The 21,478-nt window shown below is 42.7% G+C and overlaps 1 protein-coding gene across 1 annotated transcript; it reads right to left on the bottom strand.

Annotated features, from left to right (window-relative positions):
- Positions 1-2,044: 2,044 nt before the first annotated feature.
- Positions 2,045-20,905, bottom strand: NDUFV3 (NADH:ubiquinone oxidoreductase subunit V3). The gene is made up of 4 exons (XM_075912280.2): positions 20,691-20,905; positions 13,352-13,433; positions 4,460-5,410; positions 2,045-2,318 (listed from the first exon to the last, which is right to left on the bottom strand). The coding sequence occupies exons 1-4, from the start codon at positions 20,739-20,741 to the stop codon at positions 2,152-2,154; spliced, it is 1,251 nt and encodes a 416-aa protein (XP_075768395.2). The 5' UTR covers positions 20,742-20,905; the 3' UTR covers positions 2,045-2,151.
- Between the last annotated feature and the right edge of the window lie 573 nt (positions 20,906-21,478).

The following is a 21,478-nucleotide window of genomic DNA, read 5'->3' as shown; positions in this document are numbered from 1 at the left end:
GAGCTAATAAATTTGTAAGTCTCTAAGATGCCACAGGACTGCTCTTTATGGTCTGGTATTATACAGGAGCTCTGACTAGATGGTCCCTTCTGGACTTGACGAAAAGATGCAGGTTAACATCTGATAGTTACTTGAACTGTGTCATACAATCCAATACAACAGTATGTGTGGTCTCTATTCTACCCTTCTTTCATGATTACAAAATGCCCTATATCATGTGACACTGATTTATGTGGCAAATTCCCATTAACTTCAAGAACAGACTAGGACGTAAAGGAGTTTCTATTCTGCTAGAATCAATTTATTTTTAGCAGATCTATTAAACTATGTATAATTTATCCAGTTCTGAGGCTGACTGTGTTTTTAGTAAGGAAGAGCACACAAAATAAATAGTATTGGCCCCAAAATAAGGATGTTAAATGGCAGTTACCTGGCTAATCATATAGTCAATACAATTTGTATCGACTATACAATTACTTAATAGGACTGCTCTGCAGAGCCACAGCAGGGGTAGCTCTAGGAGCCAGCTCAAGCTGATAAAGGCAGGAAGAGGGGGGGGAAGCAATTAGTTGAGTCACTGCTTGACTATCCAATTAGCTTACACTTATCCGATAGCCGACTAGTCGCTTACATCCTTACCCCAAAGAGCTTGTAATATATAACGCTCTGATTGTATTTAGAAAATCTGTGACCCACATTATTAGACTGTACTTCATTTTTACTTTTACTCTACACAAGTAATGTCTGATTAGATCTTCTCTCTCCTAGTGATTACAGAAATAATACCATGGCTGACAGATGTTTCAGTACTGGTTTAGATTTGTATTATAGGCCTGATGTACAGTGCATTTAGGACTTGATCTGCTCCCATTTCAATGACAAAACTCCCCCTGATTTCACTGATGTAAGACTGGGCTCTTAAATAGGAAAGCTCATAAGGCTACCTTTGAAAACACACATTTTCATGTTTGTGTTAGTAACAGTACAGTCCATTCCATCTTACAAATACAGTATACATGGTTTTGGAATATGATTTGCTATCCCAGACCCTGAGGTTTCATTTATGTTAGCATTACCATTATAAGTGTATATGTGCATGAAAAGTAAAACATAGACCTGTATTTTCTATTTGCTCCTTTTTAAATTTCACAACTCTAAATATAGTTAATGCAAATTAATGTGCATCTTAATTTAATTCTATAAGCAAAACAGTTCTCTTGGTTCTTAACTTAAAATGGTGATCAACAAATTCATGTGGGACTCTTGCTCACATTTACTACTGGGCTACGTCTACACTGGCCCCTTTTTCGGAAGGGGCATGCTAATTTTGAAAGTGGGAATAGGGAAATCCGCGGGGGATTTAAATATCCCCCGCGGATTTAAATAAACATGTCCGCTGCTTTTTTTCCAGCTTGGGGAAAAGACGGAAAAAAAGCGTCTAGACTGGCCCGATCCTCAGGAATAAAGCCCTATTCCGGAGGATCTCTTATTCCTACAAATAAATAAAGAGAGACATAACAGACAAATCTGCACATGCAGAGTAGGATCAAGGCCAAAGTTTAGAATTGGATACCTAACTTTTGATATGTAGTCAGCTTAGACTATTTTTCCTGTCAGTATGCACTAGGACAAGGGTGGGCAATAAAACAATCGGTGGTTCACCCGTATTAGCTTCTGGCGGGTCATTGCCGCTATGTTTACCGGCGCCTCCCCAGGTACTGGCAATTGCAGTTCCTGTTAGATGCAGATTGCTGTTCCTGGCCAATGGGACCTACAGGAAGAGGCGCTGACAGGGACACTGCTTCCACAGCTCCCATTGGCCAGGAGTGGCGATCTGTGGCCAGTAGGAGCTGCAATTGCCCATACTTGCAGAGGCACTTGTAAATATAGTCATGGCAGCTCAGATCTGGCTCACGGGCCGGTAAGCCCACCCCTACAATAGGATCTAAAAAAGCTAATTATAATATCAGGGTTACTAATTTGTAACTTGCTTATGGACTAACAATAAGTAACTCAGAGAAGACCACCTCTTCATATCCATCAGTCTAAGTTACTGCACATTTATTTATTTATCTTACAATATAGATAATGCAGCAATGTCAGAGCAATTCATTAGTATGGGCTTCAATATTTGTTTTCATCTTGGTTCTTTTAGTGCCTTGGGGATAGCCTTCCTGATGATGGCTGAGGCTGTCTGAATTTTGAGAGCTCCACATCAAAATCCACAAAGGTATACATATTATACTCATGATGCTGGAGATTCTTGTAGGTAGAATTATCAAATTCTTCCTGTGCAGACACAGCAGCTGTTTTGGTCTCTGTGGAATGAAAATAAGACTAGTGAACCTAGTGATGCCAGAACATCAGCAACAGTCTTTCTGATTATAGCAGTTCCATATAGTTGGAGACTCCTCATTCATTTAACAGGGAAAAAAGTAAACAGCTACAGTGTAAGGTTAAAGCTGCTAAATTTTTGGTGGTATCTTATAAGAGGACACCGAGGAAGCACATAACGCTTCCTTAATTGGAAAAAAAAAAAAAAAAAAAAAAAAAAAAAAAAAAGAGAACAGATTATATAAATCAGCTACCACAGGATTCCAAATACATATATGACTCCCTTAAAGTGGAAAACATTAGCAACAGCATTTTTATTTCAACACACAAATAAGTTACTATTGATGGAAATGCATCTGTGTCTACTGTGGAAAAAAAAAAGCACTAAATACTATCTATATCATGTCATACCACAAAATAAAGACATTAAAACAACCTAAGCGGATGATCTTTTCCAATAAAAACTGAGTTACAAAAAAGGATTTCCACAAATTATGTCAACTGTGGCTGTATCATAAAATATAGCAAGGATTTTATATATTAATTCCAATTCGACTTTCCCCTCTCCCTCTGCACTGTGAAATTAGTTCTGTACTCTTTATTTTTTCTTTATTCTTTTCAAAACCTCACATTGGCTTTCTTTTCTAAAGAGAGATTTCTGAATGATTCATAAAATGTAAATTTCTGATATCACATATACTAAAGCTGACTTTACTTTATGTATTTTAAAAAAGATTACACTAGTTTAAATAAGATCTTTTAGAATAACATTACCGTTCACCTCACCACAGGAGGAAATTGTGAGAACAGTTTTTCAGAGCAAGAAGAAAAGCAAAACAGTACATCCCATATTAGCCTGTACTTTTACATAAACAATGTTGACAGAAAAGTACCATCTAGCAATAAAAGTTTGTGCTGTTTCTATGCAGTGTTTTGTATTAATTTTATATCTACTATATATTTGGGAGAGTATTTGTCTGGCATCTGTCTGTTAGAGAACTCCTCCTGAACGGTAAGAGCTAGGACAACCAGATTTGATATGCAGTTTCCTCTTATAACTTAAAGCAAGGTCAGGGTTTGGTTGTGCCAGGGCAATGGGATATGCCTGGAATGTGATTGTTTTTCATAAATGGAAAGGGAGGGGGTCTGGTAGTAGGGACAGTTATGCTGTATAATAATCACATATATTTGAGAGAGAGAGAGAGAGAGAGAGAGACCTGTCCCAGCCGGGAGACATGCACCCCCTCTCCCTCTGTGCCCACTGGAGCTGTAGCAGTCATGGAGAGGCACTTCTCACCATATATAATTAAAAAATACATGGAGATATACCTATCTCATAGAACTGAAAAGGACCTTGAGAGGTCATCGAGTCCAGTCCACTGCCCTCATGGCAGGACCAAGTGCCATCCCTGACAGATTTGCCCCTATATCCCTAAATGGCCCCCTCAATGATTAAACTCACAACCGTGGGTTTAGCAGGCCAATGCTCAAGCCATTGAGCTATCCTTCCCCCAAAGGTCACAAGCTGCTGCAATGAGAGAGGGCTGGGGTAGCCTGCTTTCCCCATGGCAGCCTGCATACTGATCCCCTCAGCCCTAACCCAAAGCAATGATTTAGGTGAAGAAAAACAAAAATTAATCGAGTTAAGGACCCAAGTAAATCCTCTAATATTATATAAAATCAAAACCTTTATCTCCTGCAATTATATTTTTGGGGTAATGCAACAGTCTCCCAGAAAAACAAACAAGCAAGCAAGAGAATATTGTGTTTTCTCCTTAATCCTTCAATATTGGTGCAGTGATACCATATGTTTCAATAGATGTTGAACCCCTTGGAAACTGGAACAAACTTAGATAATGGCGATTTAAAAAAACAAAAAAAAGTACAATAAAATATGTTTTCTTCCACCATCATATCTAGAAACTGCATATTAAAAAGAGTACACATGGCAGCAAGAATTTACCACCACAGTGTGACTATTTCCTCCAGAGTGCTGTATCAGCCAGCTTTAGAACAAAATATGGAGAATCCAGATCAAAAAGTTGAGTGTAGATATAAATAAACATGTTATTTCAAGACCCAGCCCCAGAAGAACCAATACAGTTCAAACAATTTAAAGCTGTACCATGTATCGTGCCTTGCTCTTCAGTCTGAGCACCTGCATCTTGACTGATCTCTTCCACTATGGCAGTGTTTACCATGAATGCTTTGTCCTTCAAAAACTCTTCTGGTTTAGGAGAAGCTTCTTCTTTTGTCCCAGTCTCCTGCATCTCCCTTTTCTTGGCTTCCACCAATCTCAATACAGTTCGTTTTTGTTCCACTTCTTGCTGGAACCCTGGTGGAACTTTTAGCTGTGCTGTTGCCGGGGCTCCAATGGGAGTTTCTACCAAGTGCCTAGATTTCTTAAGTTTGATAGTTGTTGGCTGTTGGCTTTCTTCAGCCTGTGTTTTTGAGACTGACTTCTGAAAATCTATCCTGTTTGGGCTTTGTTTTATGGAAGGTTTTCTTATTATTTTATTGTTGGCTGTTGCTGTTTTATCAACCTCCATGTTCTTGATGTGAGGCACCTCAATTTTTGGTTTGTAAGGCTTCTTCTTAGGTATATATTCTCCATCTCTTTTCTGGGACAAGCTCTCTTCTGCCAATGTCATCTTCACCATTCTGTTCTCAAAAAAGAAGGGATCTCGCCTTGGAAACTCTACTCTGGTTTTAGAGGCAACTTCTGAGGCACTGTCATCTTCTTCAGAATCAGAGCTAGAATCTGATTCAGAGCTGGATGAAGAGTCTTCCTCAGCCAACTTCTTGCTCAAGCCTTCTCCTCTTGTGACAGAAGCTTTTCCCTCAAGTGAATGAAGTGTTACTCGCTCTGGAAATGATACCAATGTTTTTCTTGACAAGAATTTCCTCAGATCTTCATCTCTTACATTTAAAGCTTCATTGGGGCTAGTACTAGCTATGGTCTTGGTCTCATCTTTATTTGCAGGTGCTGAGTGAGAATTAGTAAACAACTTTTTAGGAAATTCAGCTGCTGTTTTGGTGGCCAGCAGCTTGGTGCTCTCCTGAGGTGCCACCACATCTAGGAAATGGCATAAAGAGGAATATTATCATTCTGTTAATTCTGACACTCCTGTTAATTTGGAGTTCCTAAAACCCAACTTTAAGTTTCTGAACTGCTCTGGTGTAAGTCAAATTTGAAAATGCTATTTTGCTAATTGCACAAACCTTGGACAGCTACATTCTCTATATTGTGCATATATTTGGAAGTGTAGTGGTGCTAGAACAGTTTTTGGAGAGGATACTGAGTTGCGCACACACACCCCTTACCCCTGTCTGTGCTAGTCGCCACCCACCTGCTAGGGACAGCAGCAGGGACCCTGTATGTGGGGGCCAGAGGTGGAGCCCCCAAGCATGGGATCAGTAGGCAGTTGGGACCCCAGGGCTGAACTGGAAGTGGGAGGCTGACAGCCTAACAGGGCACAGGAGGCTGGCGATAGGGCTGAGCAAGGGATTGGTAGCAGAGCCCCCAGGTCACAGGGGCGGGGACCAGCAGTCAGGACCCTTGGCAGCAGGGGCATGGAGCTTGGATGCCAAAACTTGGCACCCCTTACTTCCCACCGCTAGGTGGAAGCAATAAAAATAAGAGCTGTATTTAGCATAAGACATTTTCATTGCTAAGACAGGAACTTATGAGATCTGGCTCTTGTTCCTTACTGTGTCTGAATTCTTATGAGAGCGCTACTATGTAATTTCCTCTGTGCCCCAAATTTGGTATGCAGCTTCCTCTTCCCAATTTACACCAGGGCCAAGGGTTGGTTGTGCTGGAAAACAGAAAGTGCTGGGAATGGAACTGTTTTCCATAACATGGAAAGGGAGGGAGCAGAGAGGAGGGATGCAATAGTGAGAATGGCCTCTGGGGGCAGGTGTGGCACCAAGAGAATAGCCAGCAGGGCTAGGTCTCCACCATCTTGCATAGCTCCAGACCATGTAAGTAGCTCCCCTGACCCAAACTGGGAGCCTGCCACCCCTATGGAGAGCCTACAGTCCTAAACTCACTCCAGCTTTCATTTTCCTTCAATTTTGAATAACACAATTGAAATATAGCATGTATATTTATTTTATTTTAAAAACAAAACAAAAAAGACCCCTTCAGTTAAAGACCAGAGCAATGCAGGTTACATCTGCTATTATTGTACATAAACCTAAGTACAAGACAATAAAGAACATTAACTACTGAGTGATCTTTCTGATAACTAGCACAACAGATTTGCCATCTTAATAAGCAAGAGGGATAACTCATAAATAATGCTTAAATGGCTACAGGACTCTATAATGTATATGACGTCTTGGAAAAAGAGAAAGTTACTGGCTGTAAAAATGTCCTCAATGTATCTGCTGAATTGTTATCACGCAAACAAGTTTTATGTGATATACATCTGCAAAATGCTGCCCCTTCCTGTGCTGGAGCTTCTCCACTTGCTATTTTGCCTTTTTCTTCTCTGTCTGTTACTCTGTTCTGGGATTTCTTCACATGGATATTTCAGTGGATTTCCTGATATTGCCATCAGCTCTCTGATTATTCCACACTGAGAACAGCAGCAAGCCAAGAGAAACTGCCAGTCTGCACACTCTCTCTAAATAGATGTGGGCACCCCCACTAACCTTTAGTGTCCAGATCATGGTTCTGGAAAGAAAGCAGCAATCTCTAAACTCTTACCCACCTGCGGACCTTAGGTACTCAAGGCAGATTGCATGGTCTGCTGGAGCAGTGGGAAGCCAGGGAGAGAGACTGTATTCTTTTGAGAGGTTCAGGAAGAGGTGGCAGCTGCTATTCAGCACACTACCCTATGCTGCTACTTCCATAAACAGCTACATAATTCCCACTCTGGTGTGTAGTTTAGTGTAGCTCTGCCACGTCACTTGGAAGCCCATGCTGCATAACTTGGATATAATATACCACATAGTTCACAAGGTATTGATTCTTTCCTCACATACTTTTCCCACCAGTTTTACAGTGATGGAAGTTAATTAGGCTGTATGAGAAACAAGTGTTAAGCCTTTAGCAACATGCAAGTTAAGACATCAGTGAAGTCACAGATGCATTACATGAAAAATATTTCAGAAAGAGAAAAATGGTTCTTTTATTTATATTTCAAATACAGCAGTTTAAGATAAATACTGATTTATTATATAGGTATTATTTACTTAAAATAATTTCAGAGTTACAAAATTTATCTAAGCCACAGCACAATCAAATAATGGGTCATCAACTCAGACACCATGGTCAATAGGTATTGTCACGGATATTTGAGAAAGTTTATTCAAATCTAAAAAGATCTTGTACTGAATACAGTGGAAGTGACAAGGTCAACACAAGCGTCAGAGGGGAGGATATCAAGAGAGCAAAGCTAGAGTTGTGTTCATGCTGGTAAGTCTTTAGAAAACAAACAAAAAAATTCAGCAGCAATACAGAAATCACTCGAAGCACTAATACTGGGCATCATTAAAGACTGACAAAAAAGATTGATTTAAAATTCTGTAACTAGTGAAATATTACATAAGAACATAAGAACGGCCGTACTGGGTCAGACCAAAGGTCCATCTAGCCCAGTATCCTGTCTGCCGACAGTGGCCAGCACCAGGTGCCCCAGAGAGGGTGGACCGAAGACAACGATCAAGCGATTTGTCTCCTGCCATCCCTCTCCAGCCTCTGACAAACAGAGGCCAAGGACACCATTTTATCCCCGGCTAATAGCCTTTTATGGACCTAACCTCCATGAAATTATCTAGCTTCTCTTTAAACTCTATTATAGTCCTAGCCTTCACAGCCTCCTCTGGCAAGGAGTTCCACAGGTTGACTACACGCTGTGTGAAGAACTTTCTTTTATTAGTTTTAAACCTGCTACCCATTAATTTCATTTGGTGTCCTCTAGTTCTTCTATTTAGGGAACTAATAAATAACTTTTCTTTATTGGCCCTCTCCACACCACTCATGATTTTATAGACCTCTATCATATCCCCCCTCAGTCTCCTCTTTTCTAAACTGAAAAGTCCCAGTCACTTTAACCTCTCCTCATATGGGACCCGTTCCAAACCCCTAATCACTTTAATTGCCCTTTTCTGAACCCTTTCTAAGGCCAAAATATCTTTTTTGAGGTGAGGAGACCACATCTGCACACAGTATTCAAGATGTGGGCGTACCATAGTTTTATACAGGGGCAGTAAGATATTCTGGGTCTTATTTTCTATCCCTTTCCTAATAATTCCTAGCATCCTATTTGCCTTTTTGACCGCCGCTGCACACTGTGTGGAAGTTTTCAGAGAACTGTCCACGATAACTCCAAGATCTCTTTCCTGATTTGTCAGAGCCAAATTAGCCCCCATCATACTGTACGTATAAGTTGGTTATTTTTCCCGATGTGCATTACTTTACACTTATCCACATTAAATTTCATTTGCCATTTTGTTGCCCAATCACTCAGTTTGGTGAGATCTTTTTGGAGTCCCTCACAGTCTGCTTCTGTCTTGACTATTCTAAACAGTTTGGTATCATCCGCAAACATTTGTCAGCTTATATCATTAGCCTTGCAAATTATTAATGTATTGAAGTTTAGTTAGGCACAGAGAAGAAGAGCATTTTCTCAAAGTCACAGGCTATATTAAACTTTTTGACAAGTGGTATTGAGGTGCTTCAAGCTTTGTAACACAGGATGAACTCAACTAATACTGAACTGAACTGACTCTGCTGGAACAATACTAAGACCCTTTCAGTGGCAGGCATGCACATACTATCCTCATGCGTGACTTGGAAGATAAACATAACAAGAATGGGATCATTAAAGAGTCTAAATAAGAGAAAACAGCAGCCAGTAAGACCAGTTTAAAAGGTCTTCATTGTCAGAAAAGTTGAATATGGAAATGCCATCTCTGTTCCCTGTCCATGAATTCCACAAAAAAAGTGTTCATTTTATCAAGACAAAGAAGATTTTCACAGCCTCCTCAATCTGGAATCTGAAAAATCAGGCTGTGTTTTATGTATTTTTACTATCGATAAAATACACTGGATGGAGTAATCATGTACTCACTGGATGGAGTAATCATGTACTCAAAAAAAGAGATGTCCTAATTGGGTTTTTTTCCCTACACTTTCCAGAAAATTACAAGAGTTAGAGATTCCAGAAACTGATGCTAAGATACTATAGTGATGACAGCCCTAAAGTAAAATAGATTATTATTATTTGATGTACATTTTAACCAAAACTATGCTTCAAAACAAAGTACTATATAAAATAGTAACTGGCAGCAGCTATTGATTTAAAATATTTTAAGTTTATACTTTTCTGAGAATTATCAATAATGACTGGAGGGCAGCAAAGGCCCCTGGGTAAAATAGCCAAGATTTTATTTCCCAAGTTTATTCAGAGATCAAGGCTAGGGATTGAGCAAGTTTGTTTTAGAGAAATCTTTTCGAGCAGGTTGTTTTTAAATCTGACATTTTTTAAATCCCAGGATGGATAAAAAAAATAATTAAAAAAGCTATTTTTCTTTAAATTAAATATAGGCTTATTTAAAAAAAATTAAAAAGTAAATTTGAAATCATGACAACCTATATGAAAACCGTAACTTTCTATAGATATAAAATCATGTAAACACTATTAAGCAGTACATTTTCTGCCAAGCTTTAAAGGAAGTCAAACCACTGAACCAGTGGAAGTTACTGGCTAAGCCAGGCCTGCACAACATACAGCTGAAGGGCCGCATGCGGCCTGCAGGGGCTCACTGTGCAGGTCATGCCGACTATGGGTGGCATGGCCCCATCCGATCTGCCAGCCGGGCGGAGGAGCAGAGCTTCGCCAGGGAGGGGGAAGTGCAGCAATTCTCGCTTCTGGGCTGCCTGCATGCAGCTCCAGCACGAGGAGGGTGGGGCGCGAGCCAGAGGACGAGACGCCGGCAGACGCCAGGACGCTGGCGTGACGTCACGGCAGGTGACCGCTGGATTCAAAAAGGCTCTGGCAGCCCCGCAAACTGGAAGGCAGAAGCCAGGTAGGGGAGGGGAAGGGGCTTGTGCTGAGGGAAGGAGGGCAGGTCAGGAGAAAGGGGAAGGCACCAAGGGACAGGGTGCAGGAGAGAAATTCCTCCCCCGACAAATATTTTTAGCCCGCACGTTCGGTATTTTTTGGGAGAGCATCCCTACTTGCGGCCTGAAGTGGTTCTCTTTGGAGTAATATGGTCCTCGACGCTTTCCGAGTTGTGCAGGCCTGGGCTAAGCAATAGAGTTTGAAGTGCTAAACTAGCTTCTGAGAGCAGTAGCCTCTTCTGCAAGTGCACAGAGAACATAAATATTTCAGTTTATTCAACTAGATCAATTACTAGCTCTAAAATCTTGAAGGACTGAACCTAGAAACAATCATCTGAATATAGAAACTACAGATAATGCTTGGGTTGTTTAATATGGAAGTTAATTTTATTTGCAAAACATGTTTTGATAAACTTTTTTTCTTATACACACACACGTGTAGTTTTACTGAATAAAAACTAGAAAAAATTCTGTGAATTTTAATTTCCATCCAACTTCTAGTAAAAAAAAAGTCAAAGAAATGCATCACTAGCCTTTTATTAATCTTTTACCTTGTTGTGCTTAAAAATCAAAATAAAAATAAATTAAGCTACATAATTGCTTAAATAAACATGTACAGAAAGTGTATCCTCACGGTTTGCAAAGAGTATAATGGCTACATTTACAAAATAAATTCACAGTTTTAATAGTTAACAAATAAGAATCTCTTTCTCAAAGAAAATAACTAAAAAAGTATAAATGCAAAATTATAACAAGATTAATATCTATGATTTAAATCAATGTTTTCCGGCCACTATTTGAATCATGATTTAAAGCAATATACCCTGTTCTCTTCTTTTGAAACTTAACAACATAAGAACGGCCATATTGGGTCAGACGAAAGGTCCATCCAGCCCAGTACCCTGTCTGCCGACAGTGGCCAATGCCAGGTGCCCCAGTGGGAGTGAATCGAACAGATAATGATCAAGTGATCTCTCTCCTGCCATCCATCTCCACCCTCTGACAAACAGAGGCTGGGGACACCATTCCTTCCCCATACTGGCTAATAGCCATTTATAAACTTAGCCTCCATGAATGTTCTCTTTTAAACCTACATCCAAACTGTGACTTGGGTTTTCAGATCATCTCTGCCTGTGACCTCTGAGCTTTACCACAGCAGCATTATTTCAGAATAATGGCCATTATCCTGAAATAATGCAAGCATCTACATAGCAATTCTGTTATTTTGAAACAAATTCAAAATAACGGATGCTTATTCCGACTTCTGTAAACCTTATCCCATGAGGAATAACGCCTGTTCCGAAAAATCTATTTCAAAATAGCTGTCGTGTGGATGCTTCACTGCTGCTATTTTGAAATAGCTCCTCCCCAGGCCCATTCAAAGTAATTACTCCCCACGTGCCTCCTGGGGTTCTAAATCAAGGTAGCTCGTCCACATTAGGGCTTCCCTGTAATGTCAGACATGCTATTTAAAAATAAGCTATTTTGGAGTATTTCTTCTGGAACAGCTTATTCAGAAATAAGTGTGCAATGTAGATGTACCCTGAGTGTTTCAAAATTCCCATCTAACTCTATTCTACTTAATTTGTAAGCTTTTCAGGGGGGAGGGCTGTTTTTTGGTTCCTTTTCTACACAGCAGGGGTAGGACTTCTGCTGGGATCTAGCCCCCCAAGGCTCAGGGCTTCACCTGCAGTGTTGAGAAGTCCATGCTGGCACTCCAGCCTCTCCTGCCCCCGACCACCATTCTGCAGAGCTAGAGCATACACACTTTACTATCCTCCTAGGCTCTGACGTGCAAGGGGAATGTGGGGAGTGTCTTTCTCCTTCTCACTCAGGGGTCACATCAGTGAGGGTTTGTGGGGTTTTTTCCTTCTCACTTGAGTGGCCCCTTACTAATGTGGGTCAGCAGTCCAACCCAAAAAATGAAAGGTTCCCCACCCCACTGTACAGAATCCAGCAAAACAGGGCTGATTCATAACTAGGGACCCTAAGTAGTAGTGCAATATTTATATTTTCTTGCATATAGTATCTTTCTTTATAACCCCAACCCACCTAAGGCCAATATTGCAGGCTGAGAGAAGAATGTTTGAAGTCCAGATTCTAGTTTTATAATTTATATCCATCTTTATGCATGTCAAAGGTGTTGAGTCTGTGTATTATATTTAAGATGAAAATCAAAATCAATAAAATTGCTCCTCCCCCTAAAGATGTATAAATCATTACATGACACAAAAGAATAAATTAAAAATTTAAAGTAAGTTAAAATTTGTCTGGACATTCTACAGACTAAAAAGCAATTCATTTTTTACCAAATGAAAAATGAAGTTTCTATTAGCTGTAGTAGGATGTTAAAAACTAGTCAACTTGTCTATTCCCCCACCTCCCTTGCTGCCTCTATCAGAAAGAACTTGACCCCAGGTTCTGGGGAAATGCTGTGCAGAATCCACGGTCTGCTAGGGAGTCCCCAGATGATTCCGGGTTCCACTGAAATGCTGCCGTGGAGTCCGGGATCAACTGGGGAGTCCCCATATGACCCCGGCTCTGCGTGGCATTTCAAATCAGCAGCGCAGCATGGAGCCCAGGGCCAGGGAGGGACTTTGAGTCCCCCACTGACCCCGGACTCGATGCTGTGCTGCCAATTTGAAATGCACAAGAGCCCCCGCTGGGGACTCTTGTGCATTTCAAAGCTGGCACGCCACGTGCAGCCCAGAGTCAGTGGGACTTCCCGCTGGTCTCGGGCTGCACACAGTTCTGCATTTCTCTTTTGAAATGTACAAGAGCCCCACCAGGGCTAGTCAAATTGACTAGTCAAATCCATCAACTAGTCAATTAACCATTACTTAACATCCTTAAGCTGTAAACCTATTTTAATGTACCCATATACCTGACAAATACACACAATCACCAATTTAAGAAAAATAAGTATCTTATTCTTTTCTTCACCTTTTTTAGAGCCCTCTGATTTGGTACAAAGAGAAACAGATGGAAAGAGGCTTCGGAGTCCCCATGCTTCTAGCTGTAAAGTCTGCAAAATGAAAATCAAACAAATATTTTTTAATTAGATAAATATTTGATCTCTCATCTGTAATGTTCTTATGTACTGTTAATTACTGATCTATGTAAAGTGTAAAGAGGGACGACTGATGTGAATTCCCTGGATGCAGAACAAAGGTGATGGTGGAATGGTTCTCTCATTAGGACTCCTCTTACAAATTTATTTTCTCTGAAACAGCAGAGATTATAATCAGAAATGTGTGTTCCTTAATTATACAGATAAAGTACAGTTTGGACCTCTCTAGTCCGGCACCCTTGGGACCTGAGCAGTCCCAGACAAGGGAGTCTGCTGGACCAGGGGAGGTCAGTGCTTCCCTGCTGGCTGCCTCTCTGCCAATGCCTCTCTCTGGGGCTCCCTGTCCTGCCAATGCTCAGCACCCTGCTGTCCCTGGGATTCCCCAGCTGAGGCTCCCGGCTGCCACCTAACTCCACTGTGTGCGCACGCGCGCACAAGAGAGAGTCCTCACCCCTGGGGTTCCAAGGCCACCCAGGCTGCTGCTTGACCCCACTGCCACCAGAGTTCCTTAGGGTACATCTAGACTACATGCCTCTGTCGCCAGAGGCATGTAGATTAGGCTACCCGACATAGTAAAATGAAGCGGTGATTTAAATAATCGCTGCTTCATTTAAATTTACATGGCTGCCACGCTGAGCCGACAAACAGCTGATCAGCTGTTTGTCGCTCAGCGCGATAGTCTGGACACTCCCCTGCCGACATCAAAGGTATTTGTCGACCACCCAGGTAAACCTCATCCCAGCTGATCAGCTGTTTGTTGGCTCAGCACGGCAGCCATGTAAATTTAAATGAAGCGGCGATTGCTTCATTTTACTATGTCGGGTAGCCCAATCTACATGCCTCTGGCGACAGAGGCATGTAGTCTAGACGTACCCTTAGTCAAGTCACTGTAGACTTAGTCAGGACTCCCCAGCCCCCACGTTCTTCTGACTGGCTTTTCACCCCCAGCGTCTGGTGTTTTGGTCCAGCAACATCTGTGGCCCTGCTGGACTACGCATGTTGCCAGACTAGAGAATCCTGGATTTGGGAAGTTCAACCTGTACGATTGCTATCATTTATTACCACAGAATACCACAGCTAAACTAAACAAGCATGTACATATAATTGTGTACTACATGATTCTTAAAAAACCCTCATGACAACTTTTTTTGTATGTAATGTGAGTGGGTGAGGAATATTAGTTAGGTTGCAAAGCCAGATCTACCATTATCTACCCTCCTTGCACATCCCATCTTGTACATTGAAGAGGCAAGACCCCATGGAAAAGACAATAGGCAAACATGTACCTGCAAGACCCTAAGGCATAAGGAAGCCAAATTAAGGTTGTATCAACAACCACCAATTTCCATGCAATGTTGCTGAAGCCATGCCAGTCCCAGGATTTGAGAGTGGCAAGGCAAGTGAGCTAATATCTTTTATTGGTCCAGCATCTGCTGATGAGAGAGAAACACTGTCTAACTATATAGGGCTTTTCTTCACAGAAGCACCACATCCAGGTTATGCTTTGGATAGGGCCAAATCTGGCTCTCTCTCGTGTGGGAGGTGGATGGGCTCCTGCAACACATGATGCTCCTAGTAAGGTGTGTGGGAGGAGGCACTGAGTCTGGAAAGGAGTTATGAAGGAAACTCAGCTGCACTCTCTCATTACTGTCAGGGCAGTGAAGTAAATTCCTATTCTGCATGGTGCACTAAGAAACATGAGTGTGGCAGAAGCTCTGGAACTGAGGGTCAGGCAGAAGGGACAGACAAACCCATCTCTTTCCCCTGCTCTCATAACAGAGGCTCTGGCAGCAGACTATTTGCTGCTTGTTCGGAACTCAGGCCAGGGTCTTAACAACAGTCAGGGCTGCTGGTAAACTGCCAAGAAGTATCTATTACATTCTCAATAATGGGACGCGTTAGGCAATCTAAAAATAGAGGTTTCTCCCACTTCCCCATTATGCAGGGCAGGCTACTGCTTCCTAGAGTCTGGAATTCCTTTCACTCCCCCCCACCCCCACATTATAGCCAAATACACCAAAAATTGTACTTTTTACTCCCCCATATATATAGGCCTTTTTCCATGCCAACCACATTTTATGGTCTATTCTCAATATACTTTCTAGAAACACTTTATGGAATATTAGATGGAATTGAGGGCAGGAGAAATGAGGAATACTCTCCTCCTATCCAATTTAGTCATACTTCTTATGTTTAGAAATCCCATTACTCCTTTCCCATTTTGAATCGGAGACCCAAACCTATCACTCAAAAAGATCACATATCTACCTACATCCAATCAACTTTAGACACACATCCCAACCATCAACCCAAACTACTAGTCTTCAGAGTGTGTCTATAAAATGTATCACATTTTCATTTCTAGACAACTATTGCAAAAAATTCTCAAAAGTTGTGATTATGAAACATGTATATCAAAAATGGATACTGGCCGTTAGGACTGTTCTGAGCGACACCAATGTGATTTTACACCTTCATATTTAAGATCCCATGAACTGCAATTAAGTATTTATTTACCTACCCGTCACTATTTATTTCCTTGCTTTTTAAATGTTTAAAAAGGGCATGCAGGAGGATTAGATTTTTAAAAAGCCTGGTAGTATTCCTTAGTTTACACAATAGTAAGCTCATTAAAAAAAAAAAAAAGAAAGAAAACAGCTATGAAGCACTTAAAAGATTACAAATTCTGTATGTTCTTGGCTTCCCTCTGCAAACTGTAATCCCTACTGTAGAACTAGGGGACAACTATTTTGTTACCAGAATCTCTGACTCAGTTACCTATATAGCTAAAATGCTCTTCCAAAACAAACAATTGGCACACTCCAAATTTAGAGTCCAAGGATGCATCTCTAAATTGTACTCCTTTTCTGTTCAAGAAGCAAGCAATTTCATAAAGCATGCAAAAACAAAAAACAAAACACAACCAACAACACTTTTTGCTTTTTACACTGCTAAGGAGCATCTATATTAGAAAAAAATAGTACAGGCAGTCCCCGGGTTACGTACAAGAGAGGGACTGTAGGTTTGTTCTTATGTTGAATCTGTATGTATGTCGGAACTGGCGTCCAGATTCAGCCGCTGGAGTGACATGTGAGGGGCCAGAGCCTGCTCGAGGGTCCGGCTGGGCTACTAGCCAGGAGCAGCCTGATGTAAGTGTCTCTTGGCCAGAACCAGCACCTGACACCTCATCCCCCTCCTGCAGGCCAACTCCCTCCTCCAGGTAACAACCCAAACTCTCTGAACTAATTCCTGAACTCCTGCACCTTCCCTCCTTATCCTGTCTTTGAACCAAGTTTCATGATACAGTGATAAAAATGCCTTGAGACCAAAGCTGTTTGGAGCAGCTGCTGTAATACTGGTTTTTTTTTTTTTCCCTATTTTAAACAAAATTAAGCAGTCTGTGCTGGAAAGGTTCCCAAAGCTTTCCCCTGCCCTACAACTAATTTTAACTGTTTCTCCAGAAAGGTCAGGGTTATGCTGCTCAGTATGCAATCAAGCATTTTAGTCTTATCTTGTAGAGGATTTTTTCCCTCCCAAAATGGCATTTTGGATCATATTTTTCATGTTTTATATTCTACAAAACTGTGTCCTGGTTTACATTATCTTGCACTAAAAGGAAAAACATAGAAAAAGCAAGCAACAAGTAAGGCTTATATATTTGATGACACAGTAGGCTACATTCTTAAAATATGTAGTATTGAACAATCCTGCCCTGGTAGAAAAAGATATAGACTTGACAAATCCATTTAAAAATAATTTTGACATAATAGTTTATTTTTAAACATGTTTTCTATTTGTATCTATTTATATGTTCATAGTAACTAATGGAAATTCTGAGGGATGTCTGACAATTATTAAGGACAGCAGACATTGAGAATCAAAAAATTAAAGCATTATAACTTTCAAAACACAAATTGTCAACATCACACACCAAAATATACAAAGTATATCCTTAAATGAATACATTTAAATAAATTTCTTACTTTGCCTATCTGCACATTTCGATCATCAATAGAAATATTTCGGTTTGTGCGAGTAAACTGACATTGATATTTTCTGAGAAAAATCTAATCCTTCCAAGCCAAAATTTGCACAGTGGTTCTCCCCCCCCCCCAACTATCTCTGATGGACATACAACCGAAGTTGCGATCTGGGAATGGATCATGTACCTATCTAGCCCAGAGTCAGACAGTAGCCACTACTTGTTAGAGAAAGGCAAAAATCACTTTAAACAGTCAAATGTAAAATGACGTATAGTATGAATATGTAAGATTTTCCTTCTGGTACCAATTATAGTCGGATTTTTTTTGAAGCATGAGATTTGTTTTTGTTTCTTGATCTGTTTCTTGTGTTGTTATGCAGAAATATGCAAGACTGGTTGCAAAGAAGCACATTAGAGCTCCCAAGTAGGATTGACAGAAGTCTATTTTCATAATTTACAGACAATATTGATGTTTATTGGTAAGCATTTTTTATTTCTATTATTGATTTAATTTTTTACAGTAGTGCAAAATTATGGGAGGTTATAATGATTTAAATTTTCATAGTTGCAGGAAACTGGAATGAACAATATTTAAAGACAACAGATGCGGAGATTAGGGATGTGAAAGTTTAACCAGTTTATCATCAGGCATCACCCTAAATGGATGTGCCTTACTAGTTAAGGCTAACCAGTGGGGGCTGGAGCAGCTGGGCACCCCACAGGTGGGGGCTTCTCTGACCAGACGGAAGGAGCCCTTGGCTATGGGAGGGGGATGGGAGGACAGCAGCATCCCAGCCCCAACTACAGGGAAGCAACCTAGAGGGATTCTGGCCCCAACCGCAACAGGATTGTGTCCTGGCCCTGGCTATGTAGGGGAGGCCCGGGGTGACTCCAACCACAAATGTGGCCCCACCCCCCCAACATTTGTGGTTCAATTTGGCTGGGCAAGCTTCCAGGACTCCTCCCCCAGCTGTGTCAGAGCGGCTGAAGCAGGATAGGCAGTTAACGAGTTTAACTTTAAAATGCAATATGTTTATCCTGTTGACTATTTAAACACTTTTTAACATCCCTAGTTGAAATGAAAAAAATAAGTTTATTAACCATTAAATCTAAGATGTTAAAAGGCAGGTAATCGTGTAGTTGATACAATTTGTATCATGGACAGGGGCTGCTGTTGGAGTAGCCTCTCCTGGCTCCCCTGCACTGCTGCCTCTGATGGGACAGGGCAAGTGGTGCTGTGGAGATGGTACTAGAGGTAACTGGCTTTTTAACCAGTTTCCCCCAACACCTGCTCCTGCTGCCCCCCCCACCTTGCTGCCTTTGGCAGCAAGGGGGGGGAAGAATACAAGGAGTTAATTAATCGACTCCTTTACATCCTTAATTAACACACTGGGGCTATGTCTACACTGGAGGCTTCTTGCACAAGAACATCTTGCACAAGGGTTCTTGTGCAAGAAGTCTTGCGCAAGAAAACATCCACACTGCCATGTGCACGCTGTGCTTTTGCGCAAGAGCTCCCATGGCAGTGTGGACAGGGGCAGATGATAATTTTGCGGGGCCCAGGGAGACAATTTTGTGCATGCGCCTCGGCAGCAGCTAACTGGATGTAGCGTTTCACGCATGCGCCTCTGCAGCAGCCAACCGGACGTAGCATGCGCGGGGCCTCTTGAAGCGCGGAGCCTGGGGCAGCTGCCCCGCTCGCCCTGCCCTATATCCACCGCTGAGTGTGGACGCTCTCTTGCGCAAGAAAGCTCTGATGACTGTTTTAGCCATACGGCTTTCTTGTGCAAGAAATCCCTACTGAGCGTCCACGCTGCCCTCTTGCGCAAGAGGTCTTACACCTGATAAAAAAAGAGCATAACTCTTGCGCAAGGAGCCCTCTATTACCACGCCATATTGTAAATTTCCTTGCGCAAGAGCAAGCGGGCAGTGTGGACACTCTTCAGATTCTTGCACAAGAATGACTGTACTTGTGCAAGAAGCCACGAGTGTAGACATAGCCAAATTGTCGTCTTCACCTTAAAAACTACTTCATCTTAGACAAAAAAGGTCAAGAAGGGATATCTTAAATCATACCTGTTTTTTACTATTCACTAGTCCATTTGTAACACGCCTACTTTAAAAACCTAAACTACTGCAGTTTTTTACTGTAATAAGTTCTCAGGCCACATTTTTATTACTTTATTGCTGAATATTGATTATTATCAATGGAAATATTTTTCACTGGTTTGTGTATGAAGTGAAATTGATATTTACTGGTAAAAATCTAATCCTTCCAAACCTACTTATATACGTTTGAAACAATTTTCAAGTACCATTCCAGCAGATTGTATTAAATGAAACCCTGCCTGCCTGGGCCTTGTCTTCACCAGGAAGGATGTGCTGCATTAGACACACTTTTCTCTCCTGGAACGGTGTGACCAGGCATAGATCCCAGACTCCACTAGGAGGGACAGCAGCAGCCCTGGCTATTGAGGTGGCTGCCAGACAGACTGGCTGGAATGTTTTGAAAAGCTGAAGTTTCAATGGATATTGGCAGGGAAACATTTCCCGGTTGCAGAGGGAGGCCTGAGCACAGCCAGGCACTGGGCCACAGCAACCCAGCCAGTGGCACTTAGTGCCAGCGCAGCTCCATGCTCTTAGCCCCAGGCAGGGCTCCAGAGCAGAGAGGTCTCTCCTGCTACAGCACCACCTGCCTGCCCAGTACAAGGGGGGAGCCAGAGGCCCTCCCTGGCTCCTGGTGTCAGCCCAGGCCTGAGCCCTGCTCAGCTGCACGAACCACGCCCAAACCTCAGACACCAACAGCGCATGCGCAGCATCTACAGGGCGGCGCCGTCTTGTGTACAGGCAGCCTCTGGGAAGGTGAGGCGCTGATACCGCCAACGCATGCGCACTAGTCCCCCCCCGCACTCAGCTACACAGATTCCGTGGGACTGGCGACAGAATCCTGGCGCATGCGTAGTTGCCGCTGTCCTCGTCCTCCCCACTCCCCGGCGGAGTCAGTGGCCCCTAGAATCTGTGCGTGCGTGGGGCGTGGCTGAGTGGCGGCGCGTGCGCCCCAAGCAAGAGCCTCAACACCCCTCCCCCCCCAGCCCCGTTAGGGGTTGATTAGAACGGGAAGCCCCGCTAGCGCGAGCCGGTCCCAGAGCCGGGGGGGGGGGGTGGGGGAGAGACAGGTGTGCGCGCGCATCTTACCCCACCCCCGGGAGAGCATCGTCCCCGCCACTCACCTTGCGAGTCACAGCCCGGCCGCAGCCCAGCAGCGAGGCGGCGGCCGCCATGTCTGTGCCCCGCGGAAACGCGGCCCCCGCAGCAAAGGTACCGAGCCCTGGGGCGGCCTAGCTCGAGCGTCTCCGCGGGCTGGGCGGGGCTTCGGTGCGCGGACCTCGCCCCTTAGTGGCTGCGTTGCCGTTGCCCCGCCCACCGCCCGACGTGCCAGGCCCCCTCGTCCCCGCCCCGCGCAAGAGCTGCTGGCGGCGGGGGAACCCTCGCAGCCCCCCCCCCCCCCGCACACACACAGTGCGGAGCGCGAGGGACCTGCTCGAGGGCGCGGCCAGTGAAACGGGCAACAACTCTGATGCTGCGGTCATATGATCCTTCCCCAGGCCTGTGCTTCCGCCCCAGGGCTGTCCTGTCCCATGGCTAGTGCCAGTCCCGAAGATTTTTTTCAACAACACGCTGTTAGAAAACTGCATTGGAAAGAACTAGGGCTGCAGTCCTGCCAAACACCAACCAGCCAGCTATCTTCAGCATTCAGTGTTGTGCAAGATTAGATCTTAATTTCCTAGGGAACCAGTATGGTAGCAGGGAGCATGCCACACCATAGTTTATGTATAATTAATTAATTTTGGCTTGGAAATTTGGAATAACTTACACATAATGGTGCAGCGACATTTTAAAAATACCACCACTAGTGAATAGTTTATTATATTAGAAAAGCACTTTGATAAGTGTTAAATAAGTATTATCTACATGTTTTGTTAGTCTATAAAGTGCTATCAGACCATTTGCTTGCTGT

The sequence above is a fragment of the Pelodiscus sinensis genome, chromosome 1 (genome assembly GCF_052426305.1).
Source record: "Pelodiscus sinensis isolate ZL-2025 chromosome 1, ASM5242630v1, whole genome shotgun sequence".
NCBI lineage: Eukaryota > Metazoa > Chordata > Testudines > Trionychidae > Pelodiscus > Pelodiscus sinensis.
Note: the sequence above shows the minus strand (reverse complement) of the source record. Positions and strands in the feature narration are given on the sequence as shown.